At 36.8% G+C, this 25,034-nt stretch overlaps 1 protein-coding gene across 1 annotated transcript in view; it reads right to left on the bottom strand.

Moving 5' to 3' along the window:
- Positions 1–7,383: 7,383 nt before the first annotated feature.
- The window catches only part of RGS18 (regulator of G protein signaling 18), a 29,134-nt gene continuing 11,483 nt past the window's right edge, over positions 7,384–25,034 (bottom strand). Inside the window, 2 exon segments of the mRNA XM_055581845.1 lie at positions 7,384–9,053; positions 11,264–11,430. Of these exon segments, the coding sequence (XP_055437820.1) occupies positions 8,796–9,053; positions 11,264–11,430 (425 nt within the window). The 3' untranslated portion in view covers positions 7,384–8,795.

A 25,034-nucleotide genomic window follows, 5' to 3' on the forward strand; every position in this document is an offset into this window, starting at 1 on the left:
ATCCTGCCTAAGGACAGTCTTTGGAGTCAACCTTCTGTTATCTTAAAATGTTAATTATGGGAGTAGACCTGGTCTTTACAAGGATGTATCTTGCCTGAAGACAGTGTTATCTTAAAATGTAAATTATGGGAGTAGGTCTGATGAGGTCTTTACAACCTCCAGACATTCTTTGGATTATATAACCTCATTGTTAACACTAGCAAGCGGGTACTCTTTCTGCCCCCTTCTGATGCCTATGTCAGAAGCTTTCTCTGTCTTCTTTATACTTTAATAAAACTTTATTACACAAAAGCTCTGAGCGATCAAGCCTCGTCTCTGGCCCCGGATTGAATTCTTCTCCTCCGGGGGCCAAGAATCCCGGTGTATTCGCATGATTCAACAACAACCTTTTATGTTGAAGAGATTTAAGCAGACACCTCATTTATATTTTTGCTAAACACTCAGTCTCATGACATGGAAGAGAAAAATTAAGCTTTGTGATCAAAATTTACAATTTAAGTTTTTGCTTTTTATACTATTACCCAGTAATAGTCATTCCCACATTCTATAGATGTATTTGAATCGTGGAAGCAAATCTTTGTAGCATATATAAAGTAGTAAAAAGAAACAATAGGCCTTTTAAAATAAAACAGAAGAATGAGCCAACAGCTCTAATTGGGTCTTATGAAAATTAATCAATCAGCTATATAAAAATTAGGGTAGTTCTATTTAAAAACAAATTCCAGAGATCAACTCATTTAGTATTGTTGTTGTTGTTCTGACTCCGTTGTGTCCGACTCTGTGACCCATGGACCGCTGCATGCCAGGCTTTCCTGTCACCATCTCCCAGAGCTTGCTCAAACCCATGTCCATTGAGTCAGTGATGTCATCCAACCACCTCAACCTCTTGCCCCCTTCTCTTGCTTTCAATCTTTCCCAGTATCAGAGTCTTTTCTAATGAGTCAGCTCTTGTACAAATTTGCTGGCATATTAAGTGCAGCACTTTAACAGCATTACCTTCTAGGGTTTGAAATAGTTCAGCTGGAATTCCATCACCGCCACTAGCTTTGTTCATAGTGATACTTCCTAAGGCCCACTTGACTTTGCACTCCAGGATGCCTGGCTTTAGTTGAGTGATCACACCATCTATGATATCTGGGTCATTAAGATCTTTTATGCGTAGTTCTTCTGTGTATTCTTGCCACCTCTTAACATCTTCTGCTTCTTTTAGGTCCATACTGTTCCTGTCCTTTATTGTGCCCATCTTTGCATGAAATGTTCCCTTGGTATCTCTAATTTACTTGAAGAAATTTCTAGTCTTTCCCATTCTCTTGTTTTCCTCTATTTCTTTGCACTGATCACTGAGGAAGACTTTCTTATTTCTCCTTGCTATTCTTGGGGACTCTGCATTCACATGGGTTTATCTCTTCTCTTCTTTGCTCAGCTATTTGTAAGATCTCCTCAGACAACCATTTTGCCTTTTTTGCATTTCTTTTTCTTGGGGATGGTTTTGATCACTGCCTCCTACAATGTCATGAACCTCCATCCATAGTTCTTCAGACTGTCTATCAGATCTAATCCCTTGAATCTAGTTGTCACTTTCACTGTATAATTGAAAGGGATTTAATTAAGGTCATACCTGAATGGCCTAGTGGTTTTCCCTACTTTCTTCAATTTATGTCTGAATTTTGCAGTAAGACGTTCATGATCTGAGTCACAGTGAGCTCCTGGTCTTGTTTTTGCTGACTGTATAAAGCTTCTCCATATTTGGCTGCAAAGAATATACTCAGCCTGATTTCAGTATTGACCATCTGGTGATATCCATGTGAATAAATATAACTTATCATTTGTAATCAAACTATATATGTATATATCTATATATATTTAGATATTTTCTATCTGTCTATCTACCTATCATTTTTTTCTAATTACCCTGAAAACTTATTTTACAAATTCTTGGCAAGATAGCCACCTAGAAAAAAGGACAAAAAAATAGAATAAAAGAAAATATATCTGAAACTGGCTAGCAAAAATAAATTAATGGACCAAGTTGCATAGTTACTGTTTCTTTCAGGATCCTATGATCTTTTAGAGAATGTGTATAGTATATTTTACAATGATGTGTTTATGAATAATATAGGCTTCCCTGGTAGCTCAGCTGATAAAGATTCTGCCTGCAATGCAGGAGACCCCAATTCGATTCCTGGGTCAAAAAATTTCCCTGGAAAAGGGATAGGCTACCCACTCCAATATTCTTAGGTTTCCCTGGTGGCTCAGATGGTAAAGAATCTGCCTACATTATGGGAGACCTGGGTTCAGTTCGATCCCTGGGTTGGGAAGATCCCCTGCATAGTGTGTGGCAACTCACTCCAGTATTCTCGCCTGCAGAATCCCCCCTGGTGGACTACAGTCTACGAAGTCACAAAGAGTCGAGCCACTAAACACACATATGAATAACACAGATAAATGAAGTTTTATGGATTGCACCATGATTTTTCAGTGAATTTACTTCATAATTTGAGTTAGCCTGTATCTGTTTCGGTGGTGATATTCATTTTTCTGTGTCTTTTAACACAGAAAATACCACTTTTCACTTTCTACCAAAAATTTGCTTCCAAAACCTCCGTATAAAGTAATTTTCTATGAATATAGCCTAAATACATTTCTGGGAACTCGTACTTAAAGGGAGCTTATAATGAATCACATTATGATGTGAATGATGCCCATTTATCTATTCCAGGAGATCAGCTCAGGTTTCCAGAGACTGGTATTTTAAAGTAGGTTTCAATGGAGAGAGCATTTCAGTACCTAACCTCAGACTATAAAGTATACTCAGACATATAGTGGAGACACAGAGATGTGACTCTGGTGTTTTACTACATCATTGTGAACCTGTCTTGCTAGTTTTTAGAGATAGGTGAGGCAAGATTACATGAACATTTTGCATGTTATATTGAAATGATTGGTTCATGTGTTTGCCTACACAGGAACCCCTATGGGGTGTAATATCTTCAGTGATAAACTTTATACTGTGTTACTCATCTTTGCATTCTTACCATCCAGTACAGTGACTAGAATCAAGGTGAAGCTGTAGTAAATGTTTATTAAACTGCAGGGGCTCTTTGTAATTAAGTAAGGATAAATTAGGCATGAGGTATTCTGCTAACCGCTACTGCTAAGTCACTTCAGTCGTGTCCGACTCTGTGCGACCCCATAGACGGCAGCTCACCAGGCTCCCCCGCCCTGGGATTCTCCAGGCAAGAACACTGGAGTGGGTTGCCATTTCCTCCTCCAATGCATGAAAGTGAAAAGTGAAAGTGAAGTCGCTCAGTCGTGTCTGACTCTTAGCGACCCCACGGACTGCAGCCTACCAGGCTCCTCCACCCATGGGATTCTCCAGGCGAGAGTACTGGAGTGGGGTGCCATTGCCTTCTCCAATGAGGTATTCTAAGCTATAGATTATTAAATGGGTGTCATTAGTATCATTAATATGGATTTGACCTCATTTGAGTTCCTATTTAAATATTCTTATTCCTCTGCATGTATTAATGTTCAGAAAATAATTTGGGAATGTCACATATTGATGGCAATCTTTTCAAATGTTTGTATTTATTTCTTTGGTCTGGTACATGGAGTCTATTAATCACAATTTTGGTATTTTTGGTAGCTCCAAATTTGATAGTGTTTTAATCTTCATATTCCACACAATTATTATTTATTTTCTGCCAATAGGTAAAGATATCAGAGATGAAAGTTTAAATAGACTATGTGAAAGTTAATACTGTTGTCTTACTAAATCTATGATAAATTAGTCCCTTTGGTTATAAATTCTAAAAGTCGCATTTTTACTATAGAAAATTTAATTAGAAAGCAAAGTCCACATTTGGAATATAAAGAATGATTATATTTTTAAAATCACAGTTGAGGACTGGTTTTTAATTTTATTAAATGCAATATTTTACCACTCATGCTGCTAATTTCTCCCTTTTGGTTCTCAAGTGATATGATTTTTTTTTAAATGTTACTTTTAATTATGCTTCCCAGGTGGTGCTAGTGGTAAAGAACTCGCTGGCCAATGCAGGAGAAATAAGAGATGTGAGTTTGATCCCTGGGTTGGGAAGATCCCTGGAGAAGGAAATGGCAACCCATTCCAGTATTCTTGCGTGGAGAACTCCATGGACAGAGGAGCCTGGTGGGCTACATTCATGGGGTTGCAAAGAGTGCGACACGACTGAGCAACTAACACACTTTCACTTTATGATTATGTCATTTTTTAATAAAATGACATTAAAAATCCTTTGAAGGAACTTTTTTACTCTTGGAAGGAGCTTTCTTGATCAGTAAGGCAAAAACAAAGAAATGAAATTAACAACCAAAAAAACCTTAATTAAAATGTGTTTATATATTGTATATGCTTTTGGTTAGTTTTGCCTTTATAAGACAAGCAAAGTTTTTGCAAGATAATGGTTCTATTTTTCTCTAAAATGAAATTAGTTACTTAACTCCTAGCTTCAAAAGAGAAGTGATACCTGCATCATCATTTACAAATGGATTTGAGATTTGAGATTAATATGAAGGGTTATTTGTAAACAAACATGGCTTTCAGTTGCATATTATAGAATGCAGATTTTTTATCAGAGAACATCCCAGGAAGAAAGTTTCTTTTGCTCTCCCTTTCACTCTTTCTGTTTGTTTCATCTCTGAGTGTTCAACAAGTAACAGTATTAATCAAATACACAGTGTTCAATAAATATTTGTTAATTCAGTCACTATGCTACAGAAAATGGATTTGTATATGTTATCTTAAACTTTATTTTCATTGTTGAAAAGACCTCAGGTGATATAGATGAATGAGCTTGTTAAATTATCACGGGGTTTGGGTTTTGTTTTCATTTTTAAACAGATGATAATTAAAGAGCAAGGCAATTAAATATAAGGTTTCTTCATATGACACAGTGAAAATAACTTTAATGTGTTTAAATTTAGCTAATGCTATAGTTAAGTCTGTGAGGATTTCAGGGGTCATGTATCTTCAATAAACTTTGTTCCCTTTTTTGCTCATAAAGGATGACTATACTGAACATAACCAAATAGTCAAGCTTTGTTTTCAGCTTTTTCTTTTAAAACAAAAAATTGTTTTTAATATTCCAATATTTTTCACTTAGCTAAAAGTCATTATTTACTTTTATTTGCAGTGAACAATTATAAAAGATTTTGTGAGAGCAATAGCTGTCCCTATATTTTATTCTGGAAATCTCATTTTTCTCAAAGGATGTTTGTTTGATTTGTAATCTAGACATTACTAGAAACTTTATATTATAATTAAAATGTGGTACTTAAATACAGGGAATGCTTTCCATAATCCTGCCCATGCACTAAAATAAGTTAATCTATACTTGGTACTTTATAAATATTTTAAAATTTAATCATCTTAAGAACACTTTAAATGTTTTATTCCAATACTACAGATGAGAAATTGAAGTTAACATTTAAGTAACTTTGCCAATGTGTTGCTCTTGAAAAGTGGCAGAGCCAGGATTTAAATAAAAATATGCCACATTGTAAAGATTTTACCTTTTGCTGAAATACTGTATTACTTTTCTCATAATGCTTCCTGTTGCTTCCATTTGATCCCAAGGCTGTTTATTGATCTTCTGTTATGTACAAAATGTGACAGTCTGGTTTGACTTTTGTCTCTGTGCATCATGACACCTCAAGACATCTAATTCAACTCGTCTCTCTTTGAAGTCAAATTGCTTCTTTGACCCTTTTTTTTTTTTTTTTTTTTTTACTGGCCATTAAATAAAAATTTAAGTTATATTTCCTGTGATTTTTTTTTTCTTTTCACTATACTTCTAATTTTTTAACAAAATTGTTTCCTATTCTTAGGCCAATATCCCATGTTAATTTTTAGTCTGAAAATTTCCTTCACTGACCACAGTTATGTGCCTCTTTTTTAAATTTGTGTGTCAACTGAGAGAGTCATTTCCTAGGCAGGTTGATAAGGAGTCTAGGGGTCCCCAAGGAGAGAGGGGTCTGGAATTCTCAAGGAGGAAGAAAGGACAAACTTTTTTTCCTTCTCTACATTCCTTAGGATTATATAGCAATAATGTATCCTGCCTGAAGACAGTCTCTGGATTAAGGACAGTTTCTGGATTAAACCTTCTGGCTAATTCTGTTATCTTAAAATGTAAATTATGGGAGTAGGTCTGGTGAGGTCTTTACAACCTCCAGACATTCTTTGGATTCATTGGAGAATATATAACTTCATTGTTAACACTAGCAAGCGGGTACTCTTTCTGCCCCCTTCTGATGCCTATGTCAGAAGCTTTCTCTATCTCCTTTATACTTAAATAAAACTTTATTACACAAAAGCTCTGAGTGATCAAGCCTCGTCTCTGGCCCCGGATTGAATTCTTCTCCTCCAGGGGCCAAGAATCCCGGTGTCTTCACGTGATTCGACAACCACCTTTCACAACCAAGAGGTGCTTTGAAGAATATCAGGTCAATAAATGAATAGAATCCATAAATGTGAGGACCATAAGGAAAATCAGAAATCCTGAGTCCTTATCTTGAAGAAATGTGTGGAATTAAGATACTTAGAAGTTAAATGAACATCTGAGGATCAGGCATCTGATTAGGGAGCTCAGATATTGGAGTAGAAATTATTAATCAAGGTGTTTTGTCACTGAGCTTAATGCTAAGACTCTTGGGTTTTTGTTACATATTTCTGCAATTCCATCAGCCAACATTCAGTACTGTCTGCATGTTTTTTACTTGACTTCTACAACTGCTTATTTTGTTTCCTTTATTTGGCTCTTTGTCCCCCCATATACACCCACTCCTTGAAGTCAGGGCTTGGCTTCATTAAAAAGTCCTGGTATGATTTTGAAGGATCTCATGGAGTATTTCATAATTTATGTGATATCAGATGCTTCTGAAGGGCATTTCAAATGAAAAAGCTACATATTAGCTATTTGTGGTCCCTGAACAATGCTGTTAACATCAACCCATGGTTTTTTTCTTAAGAGATCAGAAAGCTTGTATACAGTCTTAACTCTATGCATAAAGTAATCAAACTCTTTAAAAAGAGACTGCTGTAAACAAAGAAAATATCAATCAACCAAAGAAAAAATAGAAAAATAATTTTCTTAGTTGATCTTTGAAATGCATAATACCTTGTTTTCATATTCACAATACTGGGAGTTGATATTAGCATTAAGATCAGTGACAAAACACCTCGATTAATAATTTCTACTCCAATATCATTCTAAAATAAGAAAATATGCCTTTGTCTAATTTGATGACAGGAAGGATAATCAATAATCAGTGAGAGCATTTAGACCAAATAAACATTAACTGGACAAGTGAAGAAATTAAAAAATATTTATTTCTATAGGTGATATCAGAGAAGGCAATGGCACCCCACTCCAGTACTTTTGCCTGGAGAATCCCATGGACGGAGGAGCCTGGTAGGCTGCAGTCCATGGGGTCACTAGCGTCGGACACGACTGAGCGACTTCACTTTGACTTTTCACTTTCATGCATTGGAGAAGGAAATGGCAACCCACTCCAGTGTTCTTGCCTGGAGAATCCCAGGGACGGGGAAGCCTGGTGAGCTGCCGTCTATGGGGTCGCACAGAGTCGGACACGATTGAAGCGACTTAGCAGCAGCAGCAGCATAGGTGATATACAGATTTACATTTTACAGTTCAACTAAAATAACATTTGCCAAAACCAAATGTATGGCATCTTTAAATACCAACATTTACAGACCATGCAAAACACATTTATAGGAAGAGAAATATATAACTATTAGCATCATCTTATTTGAATAATATAGTATTAAATTATTCAGTGAGATGAGATTTGAAACAAGAACATGATCAGTGGAAGAACATTTTCTGAATATAAGCCAATGTGGCAGATGCCTGAGCTCCCAGGGCCTTGGACTCCTTGCTTTTTTATTTCTTCTCATTCCAAAAATGAAGGCTCACTCAGGGGATAAACCTCTTTTGGTCATTATTGAAATGATGGACTACCCACTGTTTTAGTGGCAAGTTCCCCCCACAGATGAGAAGATGCTCCTCCCTGAAGCCATTGCATCATCTGGTCCTGTTTCTGTGACCAGCAGTGGTGGCTCTGTGTGACTGGGTGAGTTTATGCTCACTTTGGAAGGAGCCCAAATGTGGATCACATTATCAGTGATCAACCTAGGTTACGTGTGATCTGGAAGTTCTGTAGAGATGACTGTGTCCTCCCAAAAGTTTCTGGTGCTGGTTTATAACTAGAGGTGATAGATTGCTATTCAAGAGCCAGGGTTAGTAAACCAAGAACAAATGGTCATCCTCTCTCATTATGAGAACTGGATTGCTGCTATACTTTCTATAATCAAGCATAGAGAACCTTCATCATTATAGAAAGTGTCCAAATACACGTCTATCTGAGCATTGTACAGTCTGCATCTAGAAAAAATTTCAAACTAGATAATTGGCCAATCTGTTGACAATTTTGCAAAAGCTTAACCTTTATTTAACTTTACAATCTTGTACAACACTGTTTTTATTTCCTTACTGCCTTTTAATTAAGGAGCTTTCTGACTATGAATGAAATGAAGTCAAATGGAAGCTTTTACAGAATATCTTGGCAGATACATTATATATTGTTAGACAAATAACGGTTTTGATTTGCATTTTTAAAATCATTTCAAATGACACACTTATTTTAAAAGATGTACCCATTTGTCAACATAAACATGCTGTATCTTAGAAGCAAACGAACAAGCTTACGAATAAAATGAGCAAAAATAATTTTCTTTATAACCAAATGGCAACATCTGACTTTACATCCTGGAATTCATTGTAGGTAAATGAACGCGATCGTCTTCTCAGATTTGTTGGTCTCTGTGATCTTCCTTCTGTCAAGTCTAAATAGATGTCAGATTTCAGAAAACGCATGTAACTGTCTTGTTCCATGAGCTGATACACTCTGCTTTGGGCAACATCAAAACTGTGGAGGGTGGGTTGGGTGATGCTCTTGGAGATGATTTCTTTGGTGTGAAAATCAAGGTTAACCTGGAAAATAATAACAACAAAACGGTAATTATAGTCAGTCTCCTTAAGTAAACACCTTGAGAAACAAAAGTACAGGACTGATTCCAGGTCAGAGGGGGCAAACTGCGCTTGGATGCCAGGTGAGTTTCCTGTTGTGGGCCTAGGGATCCAGTGATTCATTCTGGGCTGTCATTTCATCTGGCTCTTCTCTTCCTGTGAGCCTGTTCTTTCTGTTTCTGCTAATGCAGCATCGTGGACCATCGAACTGGTACATACCCAAGAGATCATTAGATTCAACTCATTTTCAAAATGGAAACTAAACTTTGTAGAAATTAAATTATTTTGCGTGAAGGTTAACAGTGTGTTTGGGACATATTTGGGATTTCAGTGTGAGGCTTTTGCTATATTTCAATGCTTTTTTCATTTTATTATACACCTATAAGTATATGTGTGTTGAAAATGCCTATTTTTTAAAGGCATAAAATCTTTAAGGTTTTTTATTAAAGCACTGATTACATATTTGGTGGTAAATTTTTAGTTTTCAGGTAGGTTTCTTCCTTTCCCTTGATGGGTAACAGTACATAACCAGCTGCCTTTGTTTGCATGTGTGCGTGCTCAGTCACTCAATCCTGTCCCATTCTTTTAAGACCCCATGGACTGTAGCCCGCCAGGCTCCTCTGCCTATGGGATTTCCCAGGCAAGAATATTGGAGCAGGTTGCCACTTCCTCCTCCAAGGGATCTTCCCAACCCAGGGATCAAACTTGAGTGTCTTGCATCTCCTGCATTGGCAGCGGATTCTTTACCGCTGCGCCACCTGGGAAGCCCTGCTTTTGTTTACCTGTGTATAAGTCTTGCCTTGGGGAAAACAGGATAATACATTGAAACACAAAACAGATTGAAACACACTGAAACTAGGAAAATAAGTGTTGTTTCATGCAAAATGATATCTACACAGGCAATGCTACTTTGTGGACATTATCAATTTATAGTCAAACAGAAATCTTAGCAGTGACAGACTACAAGTTCTATCCTTTAGTGCAAAGACTCTATTTATTGAGCACATACTAGAAATATAGAACCTCTAATTCATATTCAAGGATAATCAAGTAATACTTGCTAGTTTATTAGCTATTTTAGTAATTCTTTCATACAGTTACCTCATACAGTTACCTCATTTGAGCTTGCAAAAAAAGAAAAAAATCACAATTGCTTTTTCAATTGAATTCATTACCACATTAGGTTTAGCTTATCTTTCTATTATGAAATTTTCTTTTCATTTATCTTAAGGTGTGGGGATGATAATTATGGGGCAACTTAAACTTTGTACAGGTAGGTGAGCTAACATTAAAATGGTATATGATACATGCTTCTTGATTCTCTTATCTTCCCCACATGTAAAAATGTTTAGTTTCTACAAGAGGTTTAGTTTCTACAAGAGGTTACTTGTGCTGTGATTAATATTATAAATGAATGAATCTTAATGTTGCAATTAATTATATTCACTCAGTCTAGAATAAAAATATCTCAAGGAGTAATATCAATTATACCTTTCCTTCCATGGCAATATCTTTATTTTTATTTTTTAATTGTCTTATAATGCATTCTGTTTGTATATAGAAACCTATATACAAGCATATCTCAGACATGTTTCAGGTTCCCTTCCAGATTACCTCAATAAAGAGAATATCTCAGTAAAGCAAGTCACACAATTTTTTGGTTTCCCAGTGCATAAAAAAGTTATGTTTACGTGATAGTCTAAATGTGCAGTAGAATTATGACTGAAAATACAATCTACATACCTTAATTAAAAATGCCTTATTTCTAAAAAAAGGCTAACCATCATCTGAGCCTTCAGCAAGTCGTAGTAGTAATATCAAAGAACACTTATCACAAATTGCCATAATAAGCATAACGATGCAAAAGCAAGAAATATTGCAAAAATTATCAAAATGTGACACAGAAACAGGAGATGAGCCAATACTGTTGGAAAAATGGCACTGATAGATTTGCTCAAGGCAGGGCTGTCACAAACCTTTAATTTAACACAGTATCTGCAAAATGCAATAAAAGTGAAGGGCAATAAAATGAGGTAGGCTTATAAAGAGACACCATTTTTGTTTCAACAAAATTCTGACCTTTTTGGTAGAATGTACAGCAATACTGATTTGATGAAGTCATATTTTCTAAAAAAAATTTTCAAACAAATGTACAGTTTTACAATCATCTTTACCTCTTGTGGAGCATCATTCTGTATAAATTTCTCATATATTGCTTTTGCTTTACGAATTATTTGTTGAGGGTCTTTGCTTTTCTTGAAATCTTCACAGGCTATCCAAAATTCAATGTTTTCCTCACTGAATTCAGTTTTAAGAAATCTGGTAAAAGTCTCCAGTCCATCTACCAAGAAAAGACGTGACATATTTTAACTATAAGATATTCATTTTGAGAAAACATATTACTTTATATTAAAGTTTAACCATGAATGTTAGCAGAAGAGGTGTGCTGTCTTCTCTCTGATTCAGGGCAGTAGCATACATCTTGGTCTTCCCTGGTGGCTCAAAGAATATTTCTGCAATGCAGAAGACCTGGGTTTGATCCCTGGGTCAGGAAGATCCCCTGGAGAAGGGAATGGCTACCCACTCTAATATTCTTGCCTGGAGAATTCCATGGATAGAGAAACCTGTAGGATCTACAGGGTCACAAAGAGTAGGATAAGACTGAATGACTAACACTTTCACTTCCTTCATTACACATATCTTGTACAGTATATATGAGAGTTGTTGTTCAGTTGTTCAGTCATGACTGACTGTTTGAGACCCCATGGACAGCAGCATGCCAGGCTTCCCTGTCCTTCACTATCTCCCAGAGTTTGCTCAAACTCATGTCCATTGAGTCAATGATGCCATCCAACTATCTCATCCTCTGTTGCCCCCTTTTCCTCCTGCCCTCAATCTTTCCCAGCATCAGAGTCTTTTCAAATGATAGACCATGTATCAATTAGCTGATTTCTTTACAACTATGAAAAAGAAGTACCATTTCTGTTGAAATAAGACCAGTAGTATATTTAGACATGAGAAACAGGGACTTTTGGGCTTCCCTGGTGGCTCAGTGGTAAAGAATTGACCTGCCAATGTAGGAGATATGGGTTGAATCCCTGGATAGGGAAAATTCCCTGGAGGAGGAAATGACCATACACTCCAGTATTCTTGCCTGGGGATCCCATGGACAGAGGAGTTTGGTGGGCTACGGCCCATGGGCTTGCAAAGACTTGGACATGACTGAGCACGCACACATGCTGACTCTCTCAGCCATACCTCTCCCTGGGCTGTGTGTGGTAGGGTTAGTCTACATAGCCAAGGAGCCATTCCAGCTGGAGACCATCACAACTTCTGCACTATGCTTCTTAAATTCAGGGCCTTAGAATTATCTGTAAAAAGACTTTGTGTTTCCAGGATTTACATAGATCTCTTTGCCAAGTTCATCCACAAAAGGCACCTGATCCAGTGGAATGCACACTCCAAGGCTTGAATGTGGGGAGGACTTGAATTTGCATGTTGGGGTGTTCACCCAAATGTGATAGGAGGCATCTGACAGTGTGGCACCAAACCATGGGTGGAAAGTGGAAGAAGGCAGGGCATGCTATTTGGTAGAACTGGGAAGAGTATGAGAATTTTAAAATCAAACTTAATCTGCCAAGTATCAAAACAGAAGGATAGAATATCTTCTTTTAAAGGTTTATTAGCCTGATCTATAATGGTTAAGAATCTAGAAATATAGTATTGGACCTCCATTTTCACTTTTGTCCTGCGCCCCATAAATGTTAGGGGCAAGTATCAAGTCTTACGGAAGACTGCTAGGGTTCAAGTTCTTGTTCAGCTAGTGACTATGTGATGTTGTCTTGTGGCTCAGCTGGTAAAGAATCCACCTGCAATGCGGGAGACCTGGGTTCGATCCCTGGGTTGGGATGATCCCCTGGAGAAGTAAAAGGCTACCCACTCCAGTATTCTGGCCTGGAGAATCCCATGGACTACAATCCATGGGGTTGCAAAGAGTTGGATATGACTGAGCAACTTTCTTAACTTATGGGTGTTGCATGAATTGGTTTTTCTTTCTGTACCTTGGTTTCTCAGTATTAAAATGAAGATAATGATAGCATCTACCTGATAGAGCTGTTTAGAGAATTAAATGTGACAAAATATACAAAGTATGGTTAAAACAGAAACTGGCACATAGTAAATATGAGTTTTGATTGTGATGACGGTATTGATGATCTTGCTGATTAAAATATTTGTAAAGCTCAATTAAATAAAATTTCATAGCTAAAGCTGTGGCAGACTCAGAATTCAACATTAAGACAGCTGACTTTAAAACTAGTTCTCTTTCAATTTTTTATAATATTCTAGTCTTTTTGACTTACAGGTATTTTTTACATTTAACTTCGTTGAAAAAATTATACATTTACATGTAGTCATAGGAGATAAAAGAGCCCATGTACCCTTTACCCAGTTTCTACCAATATACATTTTATAAAACTGTAGTAAAATATAACAAATAGGATAATGATACTGGTATAGTTAAGATACAGAATATTTCCATGATTGCAAGGATATCTCATGTTGCTTCTTTACTGTTATAGTTACATTTTCCCCATATCCAACCCCTCCTTAAACTTTAGGAATCAGTAATCTGTTCTCCATTATAATAATTTGGTCAATTCACAAATATGAAACATGTAGTATATATTGCTTGGGGTGGCTTTTTTCATCTACCATGACTCTCTGGAGATACATCAATATATCAATAATTTCCAACTTTTCATTGCTGTGTTGTATTCCATGATGTAGAATTGTTCATTACCACTGAACTATTAAAGGCTTTCCTGATGGCTCAGATAGTAAAGAATCTGCCTGCAGTGCAGGAGACCTGGGTTATATCCCTGGATTGGAAAGATCCCCTAGAGAAAGGAATGACTACACACTCCAATATTCTTGCCTGGAGAATTCAATGGACAGAGGAGCTTGGCAGGCTATACAGTCCATGTGGTCACAAAGAGTCGGACACGACTGAGTGACTGTCACTTTCACTTCCACTTTTCATTGAAGGTTTTAGGAAGCTATTATCAATAAGGTTGCTGTAAACATATATGTACACATCTTTTAATATAGACATATAAGATTTTATTTCTCTGGGATAAGAGAAGTGAAGCTGTTCAGTCATATGGTATTGAAACAGAGAAGAGGGCATTCATTGAAGGAGCATTAATAAAAGGTAAAAATGTTCCTTTTAGATTTTTCAGATAAATTCTCTCAGTGAAATTCACATTTGAGTTGGATACAAATGATTCTTAGCGATCTTTCTCTAGGTTTGTTCTCTACCCATTCAGTCACTAAGTCATGTCTGTCTCTTTGCAACCCCGTGGGCTACCACTTGCCAGGCTTCCCTGTCCTTTTCCATCTCCCTGAGTTTGCTCAAACTCGTGTCTGTTGAGTCAATGATGCTATCCAACTGTCTCATCCCCTGTCGTCCCTTCTCCTCCTACCTGCAATCTTTCCCAGCATCAAGGTCTCTTCCAATGAGTCAGCTCTTCACTTCAGGTAGCCAAAGTATTGGAGCTTCAGCATCAGTCCTTCCTGTGAATATTTAGGGTTGATTTTCTTTAGGATTGACTGATTTGATCTCCTTGCTGTCCAAGGGACTCTCAAGTGTCTTCTCCAGCACCACAATTTGAAAGCATCAATTTTTCAGTGCTCAGACTATTTAGTGATCCAACTCTCATGTGGTTGTGGCTTATTTCTCTTTCTGCTCTTACAGGTGAGTTATTACAAAAGGTAATTGCACAAGGCATGAGCTCTGTCTGGATTTCTCACTTGGCAGCATTTGATAATAACAGTATCCTCCTTTTTGAAATATTCTTCTTCCTAGGATTCTAGGACAGCATACCTCCTAGTTTATACCATCCAATCACTTTAATGTAATTGTCTGCTCTGGCTTAACATTGTTTGTTCCCTGGTTAAATGTGATGTTCACAGGGATTCTTTACAGTCTTCTCCTTTTGTCCCCTCTATCCATTTCTATTTCCTTTTTCTTAGTCTATTCTTCTGTATCTTCCTCTTATAACATTTTCCCTGAAACTCCTTTCCCTCTTACCTTCTTCTGTATTTTATGCATATTGCTGGCACCTACAGGCAAGATAAGGTGTTACAAATAATCTTGGAAAACAATAAAGTTTTTTTTTAGTTAAATTTAATTAGATCAAAATAAGAATTTTAATCTCATTATATGAAATCATTAAAAGAAATTTTTCTCTTAACCTCAGCTTTTCTCCAGCTACTGATCTATATCTTTCCCCTTGCAAATACAAAGTCTCTTGAGGAAGCTTTATATAGTTGGTCTCTTAATCTCCTCCACTCATTTACTTTCCTAGACACTAAAGTGTGGTTTCTATTCAACACTTGACTTAAATAATTTTTACCAAAATGACTTACTGTTATATTCAGTGGAAAAGTTTCTTTCCAATCCATAGATTACTTCATCTCTCTATGTCAGCAGACAAAGATATGTTTATAATTTTTCTATGGCACTTACACTTTTGAGTTTCTTTTTCCTCTGACTCTTGCTTTTCTTCAGAGTCCTTTGGACAGCAAGGAGATCAAACCAGTCATGAGCTACATGAGTCATGATCCTAAAGGAAATCAACCCTGAATATTCACCAGAAGGACTGATGCTGAAGCTGAAGCTCCAATACCTTAGCCACCTGATGCAAAGAGCTGACTCTTTGGAAAAGACCCTGAGGCTGAGAAAGACTGAGGGCAGGAGGAGAAGAGAATGACAGAGAATGAGATGGTTGGATGGCATCCTTAACTCAATAGACATGAGTTTGATCAAACTCTGGGAGAGAGTGAAGGACAGGGAAGCCCGGTGTGCTTCAGTCCATGGTGTTGCAGAGTCGGACGTGACTTAGTGACTGAACAACAACATTTGCTTTTCTGAATACTTCTCAATTTATCCTTCTTCATTCTTCCCTTTAACTCTATTTCCAGGACAATTATTTCAACACTTCAAAACAATGAATATGCTGATGACTTTCAGAAATCATCTCTAGCTCAGATCTCTTTCCTGAGCTCCAAGCTTATATTACCTGGTAAACACCTCCACTGAATTTCGCACCAAAATAATCACATCACAGCTGAATTCATTATCTTCACCCCAAAGCTTCCCAGAATGTTTCCATTTAATGACACCATCAACTCAACATCATAACCCACAACCTTGATATCCCCACAGATCCCCATTTTTTCTTCTCAACCCAATTGATAGTCATATCTTGTCAGCTTATCTCCTTCATATATCGTACATCTCTCTTTTAAAATATTTAATTATTTACTTTATTTGGCTGTGCTGGGTCTTAGTTGTGACATGTGAAATCTTTAGTTGAATGTGAGAACTCTTCGTTGCTGTATGTGGGATCTAGTTCCCTGACCAGGGAATAAACCCATGCCCCCTGCATTGGGGGCACAGGCTCTCAGCCATTGGACCACCAGGAGAGTCCACCTGTCTTTTCATTTTAATGCAATCTGGAATTACCTTTATTCAGATCAGGATCATCTTTTACATAGCTAATTTTAACTACCTTCTGTCAATAATTGATGATTCTGTCTCCAGTCTTCTCTTGCTTCCTTCTCTCCCAACCCTCCACTTTCCTAGTTTATTATCCACATTCTAGTCAGTAATATCTTTCTAGAGCACAAGTTTAAATATGTTTCTTCACTGTTTAAAATTTCCCAGAAATGCCTTAATCTCTTTCCACTATCTTTTTCACACTTTAAGCTCCAAGCATAGTGAAATAACTTAGAGTTCCACTCATGTGCCATGTTCCCACATGTCTTTACCTTCTATTGGAAACATTTTCCCTTCCTACTCCAATTTTACAAATCAGATTTCATCAGGTTAGTCTGTATCAGCCATTGAAGTTTAAATCTGGAAAGATTTCACCAGTCTCTCAAGGGTAGGTTGGGTGTCCTTCATATATGACTTCCTAGTACACTGGGTAACAAATATTGTACTGCAGTTGCTTGCTTATTTTTGTTTCTCATTCTATATTATGAGATTTGTGAGAGGAAAATCCTTGTCTTATTTGCCAAAAAAAAAAAAAAAAAAAAATCCCCAGCATGAAGAAAACACTCAATTTTTACTTACTAAAAGAAATAAGAAATAATTGAATACAAAGGAAAAGTACAAAATTTCATTAAAAATACAAAAGTTCTAGGGTATGTTTTTGTTTATTTAATGAAATAGAATACTTTTAAAAGAAATTGTCAGAGCCAGAAAACATTAAGTAGCAATAAACAACAACAACAACAACAAAAACACAAAGAATCTTGTCCAATTATAAATATGGACACCCAAAATATGAAATTAACAATATACTATTCATTTAAGAAGTCAATCCTTATTTTAGCATGATGCCTTTAAACAATTAATTAATGTTCTAATTTCAAGCTTGTCAAGCAAAAATCTTATTATGGTTTGGCTCCTTTCTTGAGTGCACAGAAGAGAAGTGGCTACCAGTGACAGTTTTATTTCTGAATCTATATTATTAAGTTGGACCTCAGCCTCATGAGTTTTGCCAAAGTGAGCCTCTACTGAGTGTTGGGTCCTTCTTAACATGCTAATATTCAAGTCTGCAAGGTTAGATTTTTGTGGAAAATGCCAGCCTGTGTGGCTTCAGATAAGTTGACAAGCCTTCACAGAGGTACACAGCTCCATTTTGGATATCACTGTGGGTTATAAGCATATTCTCAATTTTTTTGTCAACTATTTTATTAAATAAATTTGTTTTCATCCCAAATTTCCCTCCAAGCAACTCATTAATTTATTGAGAAAAAAAAATTTATTGAATGCTAAGTATTTCCTGGACACTGATCTAGGTTTTAGAGATCCAGTAGTGCTGAAAATGTTTCATCATATTGGGACTTGAACGCATGTGCCAGGATTTGAACTGGACCAAAACCCTGCTTGGGACTCTAACTCACATAGCTGGGACTCAACCCAGCCAAAACTCACAGTAATGAAACTTGGGTTCTTGTTGTCTTATCACAGTGATAGGTAAGAAGTGGATTTGTTCAGAAACACACTCCACAGACAGCATGGGCCATCACAGAGGGTGAGTGAGCCTGTGAAATGTGGTGTGGTTAGCTTTTATGGGCTGGCTAATTTCATAGGATAGTGAGTGGGATGTGGAGAACTGACTCATTAGAAAAGACCCTGATACTGGTAAAGATTGAAGGCAGGAGGAGAAGGGGACAACAGAGGATGAGATGGTTAGATGGCATCACCAACTCACTGGATATGAATTTGAGCAAGCTCAGGGAGTTGGTGATGGTCAGGGAAGCCTGGCATGCTGCAGTCTATGGGGTCTCAAAGAATTGGACATGATTGAGTGACTGAACTGAACTGAACAGAATGAGTGGGTGGGTTATTCCAACTCTTTTAGGGAAGGGGTGGAGATTTTCAGGAGTTGGGTCACTGGCACTTTTTGGTCTTTTGTTGGTGCCTTGGAACTGTCATGGTGCCTCTGGCTGTGTCATTTAGCTTGCTGATTGAGGATCAAGGTCTAGTTGAAGTTGACTTGTCTGCCATCTTGGATGCATTTGATTCTTATTGGTTTTCGTGGTGTCCTCAGGCTTGGTCGTTCTTTCAAAAGTTGTGCACTGCCCCCTTCCCTCCTGTTTCAGTACCCAGTAGACAAAATCCTTGCTTTGATTTTTAAACTAGAGTCTCACCTTAAATAGAAAGAGATATTGCATTCAAACTATAAAAAAGAAGAGGGCCATAATAGAGTAAAAAGAATCAAATTTGCCTTTTGACAGCATATAACCATAAAACTTGTGGATGGCATCCCCGACTCAATGGACATGAGTTTGAGTAAACTCCGGGAGTTGGTGATGGACAGGGAGGCCTGGCATGCTGCAGTCCATGGGGTTGCAAAGAGTCGGACACAACTGAGTGACTGAACTGAACTGAACTGAGCAATAAAACTAGACAAAATATCAAAACGGTCATTTTCACAGAGTATAACTGGCAACAAGGCCTGGGAGCAGTATGAGAAGAGAAACATATGAAGTGATCCCTAGGTTTGCTCTGCCTTTTTACCTGAGAGTACATATAAGGCTGGAATGGATACAGATGGAGCTCAACAAAATTAAAAATCTTGTTGAGGAGGCAGAAATGAGTTTGGGGATCATAATATGTTTGGAATTTATGGGTCGGTCAAGGTAGTAAGGGAAAAAAAAAAAAGAGAGATCTGCAAAGGGTTCCTGGACGTCTACATGCAGGTTCTCTGCCCATTCTTGGCTGAGGGTCATGCTGTGCGTGGGCAGGGTAAACTCTGTGAAGCCCAGAAGAGTGTAGTGGCTGAGAGGTGAATGAAGATCAGGAATTTGTGTAGGTATGGGAGGCTAGAATTCTGACCCAGCCATAATGGAGACACCCCACAAGGGTCATGTTTTTGTCTAAATACTTTGCCTAAAGGCAAAGTCTTTGTCCTCAAACTAATATACACTGGAAAGAGATTGGTTCTAAAGATCAATCTGATCAGAAATAATCAAGGGGACCCACCAGTGATTTAATCAGAAAAATAATCTAACAGCATAATCTAGACTTCTATACCTTCCTCCTTGCTCATATGCAATAAATATTTATTAGGAATGCAAGTAATATCTAATGTGGCCTATTATCAATAACAAAAATAGTCAAGAGAAATTGACCACAAGGTATCTCAAATTTGGATATTGAACTTAGGATGTTATAAAAGCTATTATTAATATGTTGAAGAATGTAAAGTTTAAAAAAGACACAATCAGTGGATAGATGCAAAATACAGCAGAGAAATTAAACTTATATAGAAAACAATCAAATGGAAATTATAGAACTAAAATGGAAAATATTTGAAGGAAAAAATTCATGGGATGGGTGTGATAACAGATTAAAGACTGCCTGAAAAGATCAGTAGACCCAGAAGATAAGTAGGTAGAAATTATTTAATCTAAGGATAGTAGGAAATTTTCACAATTAGAGATATAGATTTTATTTTTATCCACCCATAAATTTATAGAACAAGTAGAATGTCAATGAGAATATATAAAACCTGAACATTATCAACTAAATTGACCTGACAACTATACAACATTGTACCAAACACATCTTTTCAAATAAATGAGGAAGATTATCTAAGATGGAAAACAAGCTAGGATATAAAATGAATTTAAATAAACTTCAAAAAATTGATATCTTACAAAGTATGTCCTTTGCCCATAAGGGTTTTAATCAAAATTAACTAGTAACATAACTATAAAAGTCCCCAAATATTTGGAATAAAATGATACATGTAAATAATTTATAGGTCAAAGAAGAAATCACAAGAGAAATTAGAAACTATTGAATTATTATAAAAATACAGCACATCAAAATTTGTGGAATACAGTTTAAACTGTATTTATAGGGAAATTTACTGCATGAAATGCTGTACTTTACTAACAAAATATGGTCCAAGTTTCTACTTTAAGAAGCTTGAAAACCAAGAGCAGATTAAGACCTCCATAAGTAGAAGGAAAAATTCATAAAAACATAGCAGAAGTCTATATAAAAGAAAACAAAGCACAGAGAAAATTTACAATGCTGAAAGTTCTTTCAAAACAGAACCCCAAGTGAGGCTGTTTAATAGTAGGAAGCAAATAAGTGGTATTATCACAGAATCTTAGAGATATTACAAAGACAGTAATTATTATGAATGATTTTATGTCAATAAATGTAATTTAAAATGGGAATATTATTTTAAAAATACCTATCCAAACTGACAGTGAAGTGGAAAATCTGCAGCTCCAATTAATAAATAGATCTTTATAATAAAGATCTCTCCCCTCCCCCTCAAAAACAATCTTTGGGCCCAGATTTGGTGAATTTCATCACCAATGTAAGAAAAAAAATATTATAATCTTCCAGAAAACAGTGGAGGGATGAATAATTTCCTTCTTATTTTAAGAGGAGAGAATAACTTTTAATACCAAAACTTAAAATTATAACATGAATACCACCCCAGAAATAAAAATTAAGAAAGGAAAAGAAAATTATAGACCAATGATCATAGTCATAAAGATTCTGAACAAAACATTATAGTCAAATTCAGCAATTTAAAGAGGGAGAAGCATATATTCTAGCATTAAGGCTAAAAAATTGTGAAGTAAATGATAGCTTTCTTTGTCTACTCAGTTCATTCTCAACTTATATTCATTTCTTCTATTCATTGGTCTCTAGAACTATTCTTCATGATCCGTGGTTATTTGTAATATAAGTTCCATACAGAGTGAAGCAAGAAAAATGGATATGGTAGAATTATGGCGATAACTAAAAGGGTTTGCATTTATAACATGTTTAGAGGTTTTGAGGGCTGAGTGCTGTTTATATGCATGACTACATTTAGTATTTACAACAGATGTCTGGAATATATCCTACGTTCATTTACATAGCTGAGGAAACTGATATTCATATAAATACAATTGTCCCAGATCTCACTTTTCAAACAAATGTATTGTAGAAGTGTAACTTTCTCAAGAAAGCTACATTTTCTGTCAGAGGTAGAGCGACGGTCCTCCAAAGAAGTCCATGCCCTAATTCTCAGAACCTGTGAATATGTTACCTTACTGTGGAGAAAATGCTTTGCTAATTGATTAAGATTAAGGACCTTGAGAGGGGGGAATTATCATGAATTATCCAGGCAGACCCAACCTAATCATTCAATCCTTAAAAGTGGAAGAGAGGGGCAGAGAAATGGACCAGGGAGGTACAATATAAGGAGCACTGCTACTGCCCTTGAAGATGGAAGAAGATGCTCCCAAGCCAAAGAATGTGATGGCTCCCAGAAGGTAAAGATGACCTTAATTTAGAGCAGGGTCATTAAGGAGACATTGGTCCAAGATTTCAAAGACCTGAGTTCTGTCAGGAACCCACGTGAGTAGGAAAGGGATTCTCAGCTAGACCTTCGGAAAATAACAAAAGTGTGCTGACACCTCGATTGTTTTCTAGTGAGGTTCATGCTACACTCCTGACCTACAAAACTACAAGATAATACATTTGTGTTGTTTTAAGTCCCTAAAGTTGCCATAATTTGTTACAGCAGCCACAGGAAAGGAATGCAGTCTTCAAATCATGTGTTATATATCACCATGTATTTCTCCTATATCTGGAACTTGTCCTCTTTGGCATGAAGCACTTTTTTAATGTTGAAAGCAACAGTTTGATTATGTTAGCAATCCAGAAACTTAACGTGAGATATCAGTAGCCAGAAGTGACACAACCTACAGACATTCCCTCTTAGGTATGGGATCTCTCCAACCACTACCATAATGGAGGAGCCATGTGGGTCTCTTCTACTCCATGGCTCCTTCCATTGGTGTTTGCACTGGGATAAGGGGGGAGTCTGCCGTTTCTTTCCCTCAGTAAATTGATCCTGAACACCAGATGTTAGTGGCTAAACTTTACTGAAAAAACTAGGAAGACAGGCAAAGGTCAGTCTCCATAAGAATTTGTGAAGGCATCCCAGGACTGACATACAACCCAGAGCTTGTCCAGTGATTTAGATGCTAGAAAGATAATTCCTAGTCAAGCACAACTGTCTTAGGAGGCCTTAGTGCTTAAGCGCTTCCTGGATAAGTCAACAAATTCTAGTCGCTGAAAAGAAGGAAGAACAATCAATGTCGGTGATATTGAACTACTCTTTTTCTTACTTTTCTGGCACAGTTAGTGTTTGATTTTCAAGATTTATTTCTCTTGCTGAGTAGTGTGATTTGGTCAGAATGTAGCAGGGACATATAAGTGGATAATGATTCCTTAAAGCATTTTGATAGATTTTCCCCAGATACCTAAAAATATGTATATTTCAGAATAAAGTTAATGATTTACCTCTGTTTTAATTATTTTTAAGCCAAAAATAGCTGTCAAAGTGAACACAGGGGGGGTCAAATGTGTGGGTTCTACCCTGGCTTGGTGACCCATTAGCATTTATAGGGGTCTGTGATTCTTTAGTGTGTTCTGATTTGATTTTCCTTTCCACAATTCCTTTCTCTCTCTGCAGCTCAGTACCTGAATGTCTGAAAAAGCAGTTTGAGTCATTATTATTGTGGATGATTACATTCCTTTCATTTTTGAAAACTACCATTACAGCAGCAACCTTTCAAGACTTCGGGTAAAGCTGGAGCCCCAGGCTGATGACTTTAGAAAACAGGCTGAATAAGCATCATTTGGCTGCTGGTTGGCAACAGCTTGAAAACTTCTTGCTGTTCTATTTACATGACTAGAAAGATAGTTTTGTTTCACAATCTCTGGTTTTACTTTCTGTCCCCTTTCCCCCTTCTTCTCTAATGATCCTAGGGAGACTAAGGCACAACAGGCCTTTCAACCCCTAAATAAAAACTGCAACAGAATGTTGGCAACGTTAGGTGTGTGAAAGCAAAACCGCAACATACACAACCATCTGTAGACCAATTGGCTTGACCCAAACTTTAGACAATTACTTAGTCATGCCCCAGCTTTTGGCCAGAACTTTAAAAAAAAATATTGAAAATTCCCCTTGATGAATTTTTAATGTAACCAAAAACCACTGCTTACCACCCATACTTCCTTCCTCTTTCAAATTTCTAAATGCTTGCCCTTTTGTCCTCCAATTAACATCCACTTTTTACTGGATTGAATACTAAATATATGTACTCTCTTAATTTATCTCTCATAATTATCTACATTCTTTGCATTTTTAATAGATTTCTGAAATTTCTTATTTGCTTGGTGACTGCTATAAAATAGATTTCCAAGGAGAATCCCTTGACTAGCTATCAGGAAAGACAGCAAAATGATTGTGAGAACATGTTCAGGTAACTCTAAGAAAGCAAAAGTGGTTACGTGGAAAAGTGCACTCAGATTTTGCAAAGCCTGTCACTGGGTAGTATTGCTGTGTTCCTGGTGCAGATACTGCTTCTTCCCCTTTTGTTCCTAACCACTCCTCTGTTACTATTTAAATGGAAATTAAAGCAAAGTTAGCAAATAAAATGCCTTACAACAGAATGGTCTGTCCCAGGTCAGATCTAGATTGGAGAGAGGCAACTAAGAATATGTTTTATTGGGTTTATGAATAAAGATAAGATAAAGATACCTCAGTGAAGGGAAAGGCTTTTTTTGCATTTTATTCTATCCATATGTCACATGTAAGCATGGACTAATCAGTTTTTAAATACTGGATTATTCTTAAAGCCAGTTGATAAATGACTGTGATAATTTTAGGAGGAAATGGCTATTACTTTTCTTATTAATAAATCTCAAGTATAATAAACTTTTTTATATTGAAACCAAAAGGGGATCATCCATATGCCAGACAACTGAAAGTGTTACTCATTAAAAATAACTTCCTTCATCTATCTCTTAATTATTTGTGAAACACCTAGTATGAACCTGAAAACTGTAATATAAACTGAAAAGGCAATGATATTAATTATAGCAGCTGCAAGTTTTGAGTCTTTTATAAGTTATTGGTGCATTGCTGTGTGCCTTTGATTAGGGAAGTTCCATTTAATTTTTTAAAATTTATTTATCTTTTTGCTGAAGGATAATTGCTTTACAGAATATTGTTGTTTTCTGTCAAACCTCAACATGAATCAGCCATTAGTTCAGTTCAGTTCAGTTGCCCAGTCATGTCCGACTCTTTGCTACCCCATGAATTGCAGCATGCCAGGTCTCCCAGTCCATCACCAATTCCCGGAGTTCACTCAGACTCATGTCCATCGAGATGGTGATGCCATCCAGCCATCTCATCCTCTGTCATCCCTTTCTTCTCCTGTCCCCAATCCCTCCCAGCATCAGAGTCTTTTCCAATGAGTCAACTCTTCCCATGAGGTGGCCAAAGTACTGGAGTTTCAGCTTTAGCATCATTCCTTCCAATGAACACCCAGGTCTGATCT

The sequence above is a fragment of the Bubalus kerabau genome, chromosome 5 (assembly GCF_029407905.1).
Source record: "Bubalus kerabau isolate K-KA32 ecotype Philippines breed swamp buffalo chromosome 5, PCC_UOA_SB_1v2, whole genome shotgun sequence".
In the NCBI taxonomy this organism is placed as follows: Eukaryota; Metazoa; Chordata; class Mammalia; order Artiodactyla; family Bovidae; genus Bubalus; species Bubalus kerabau.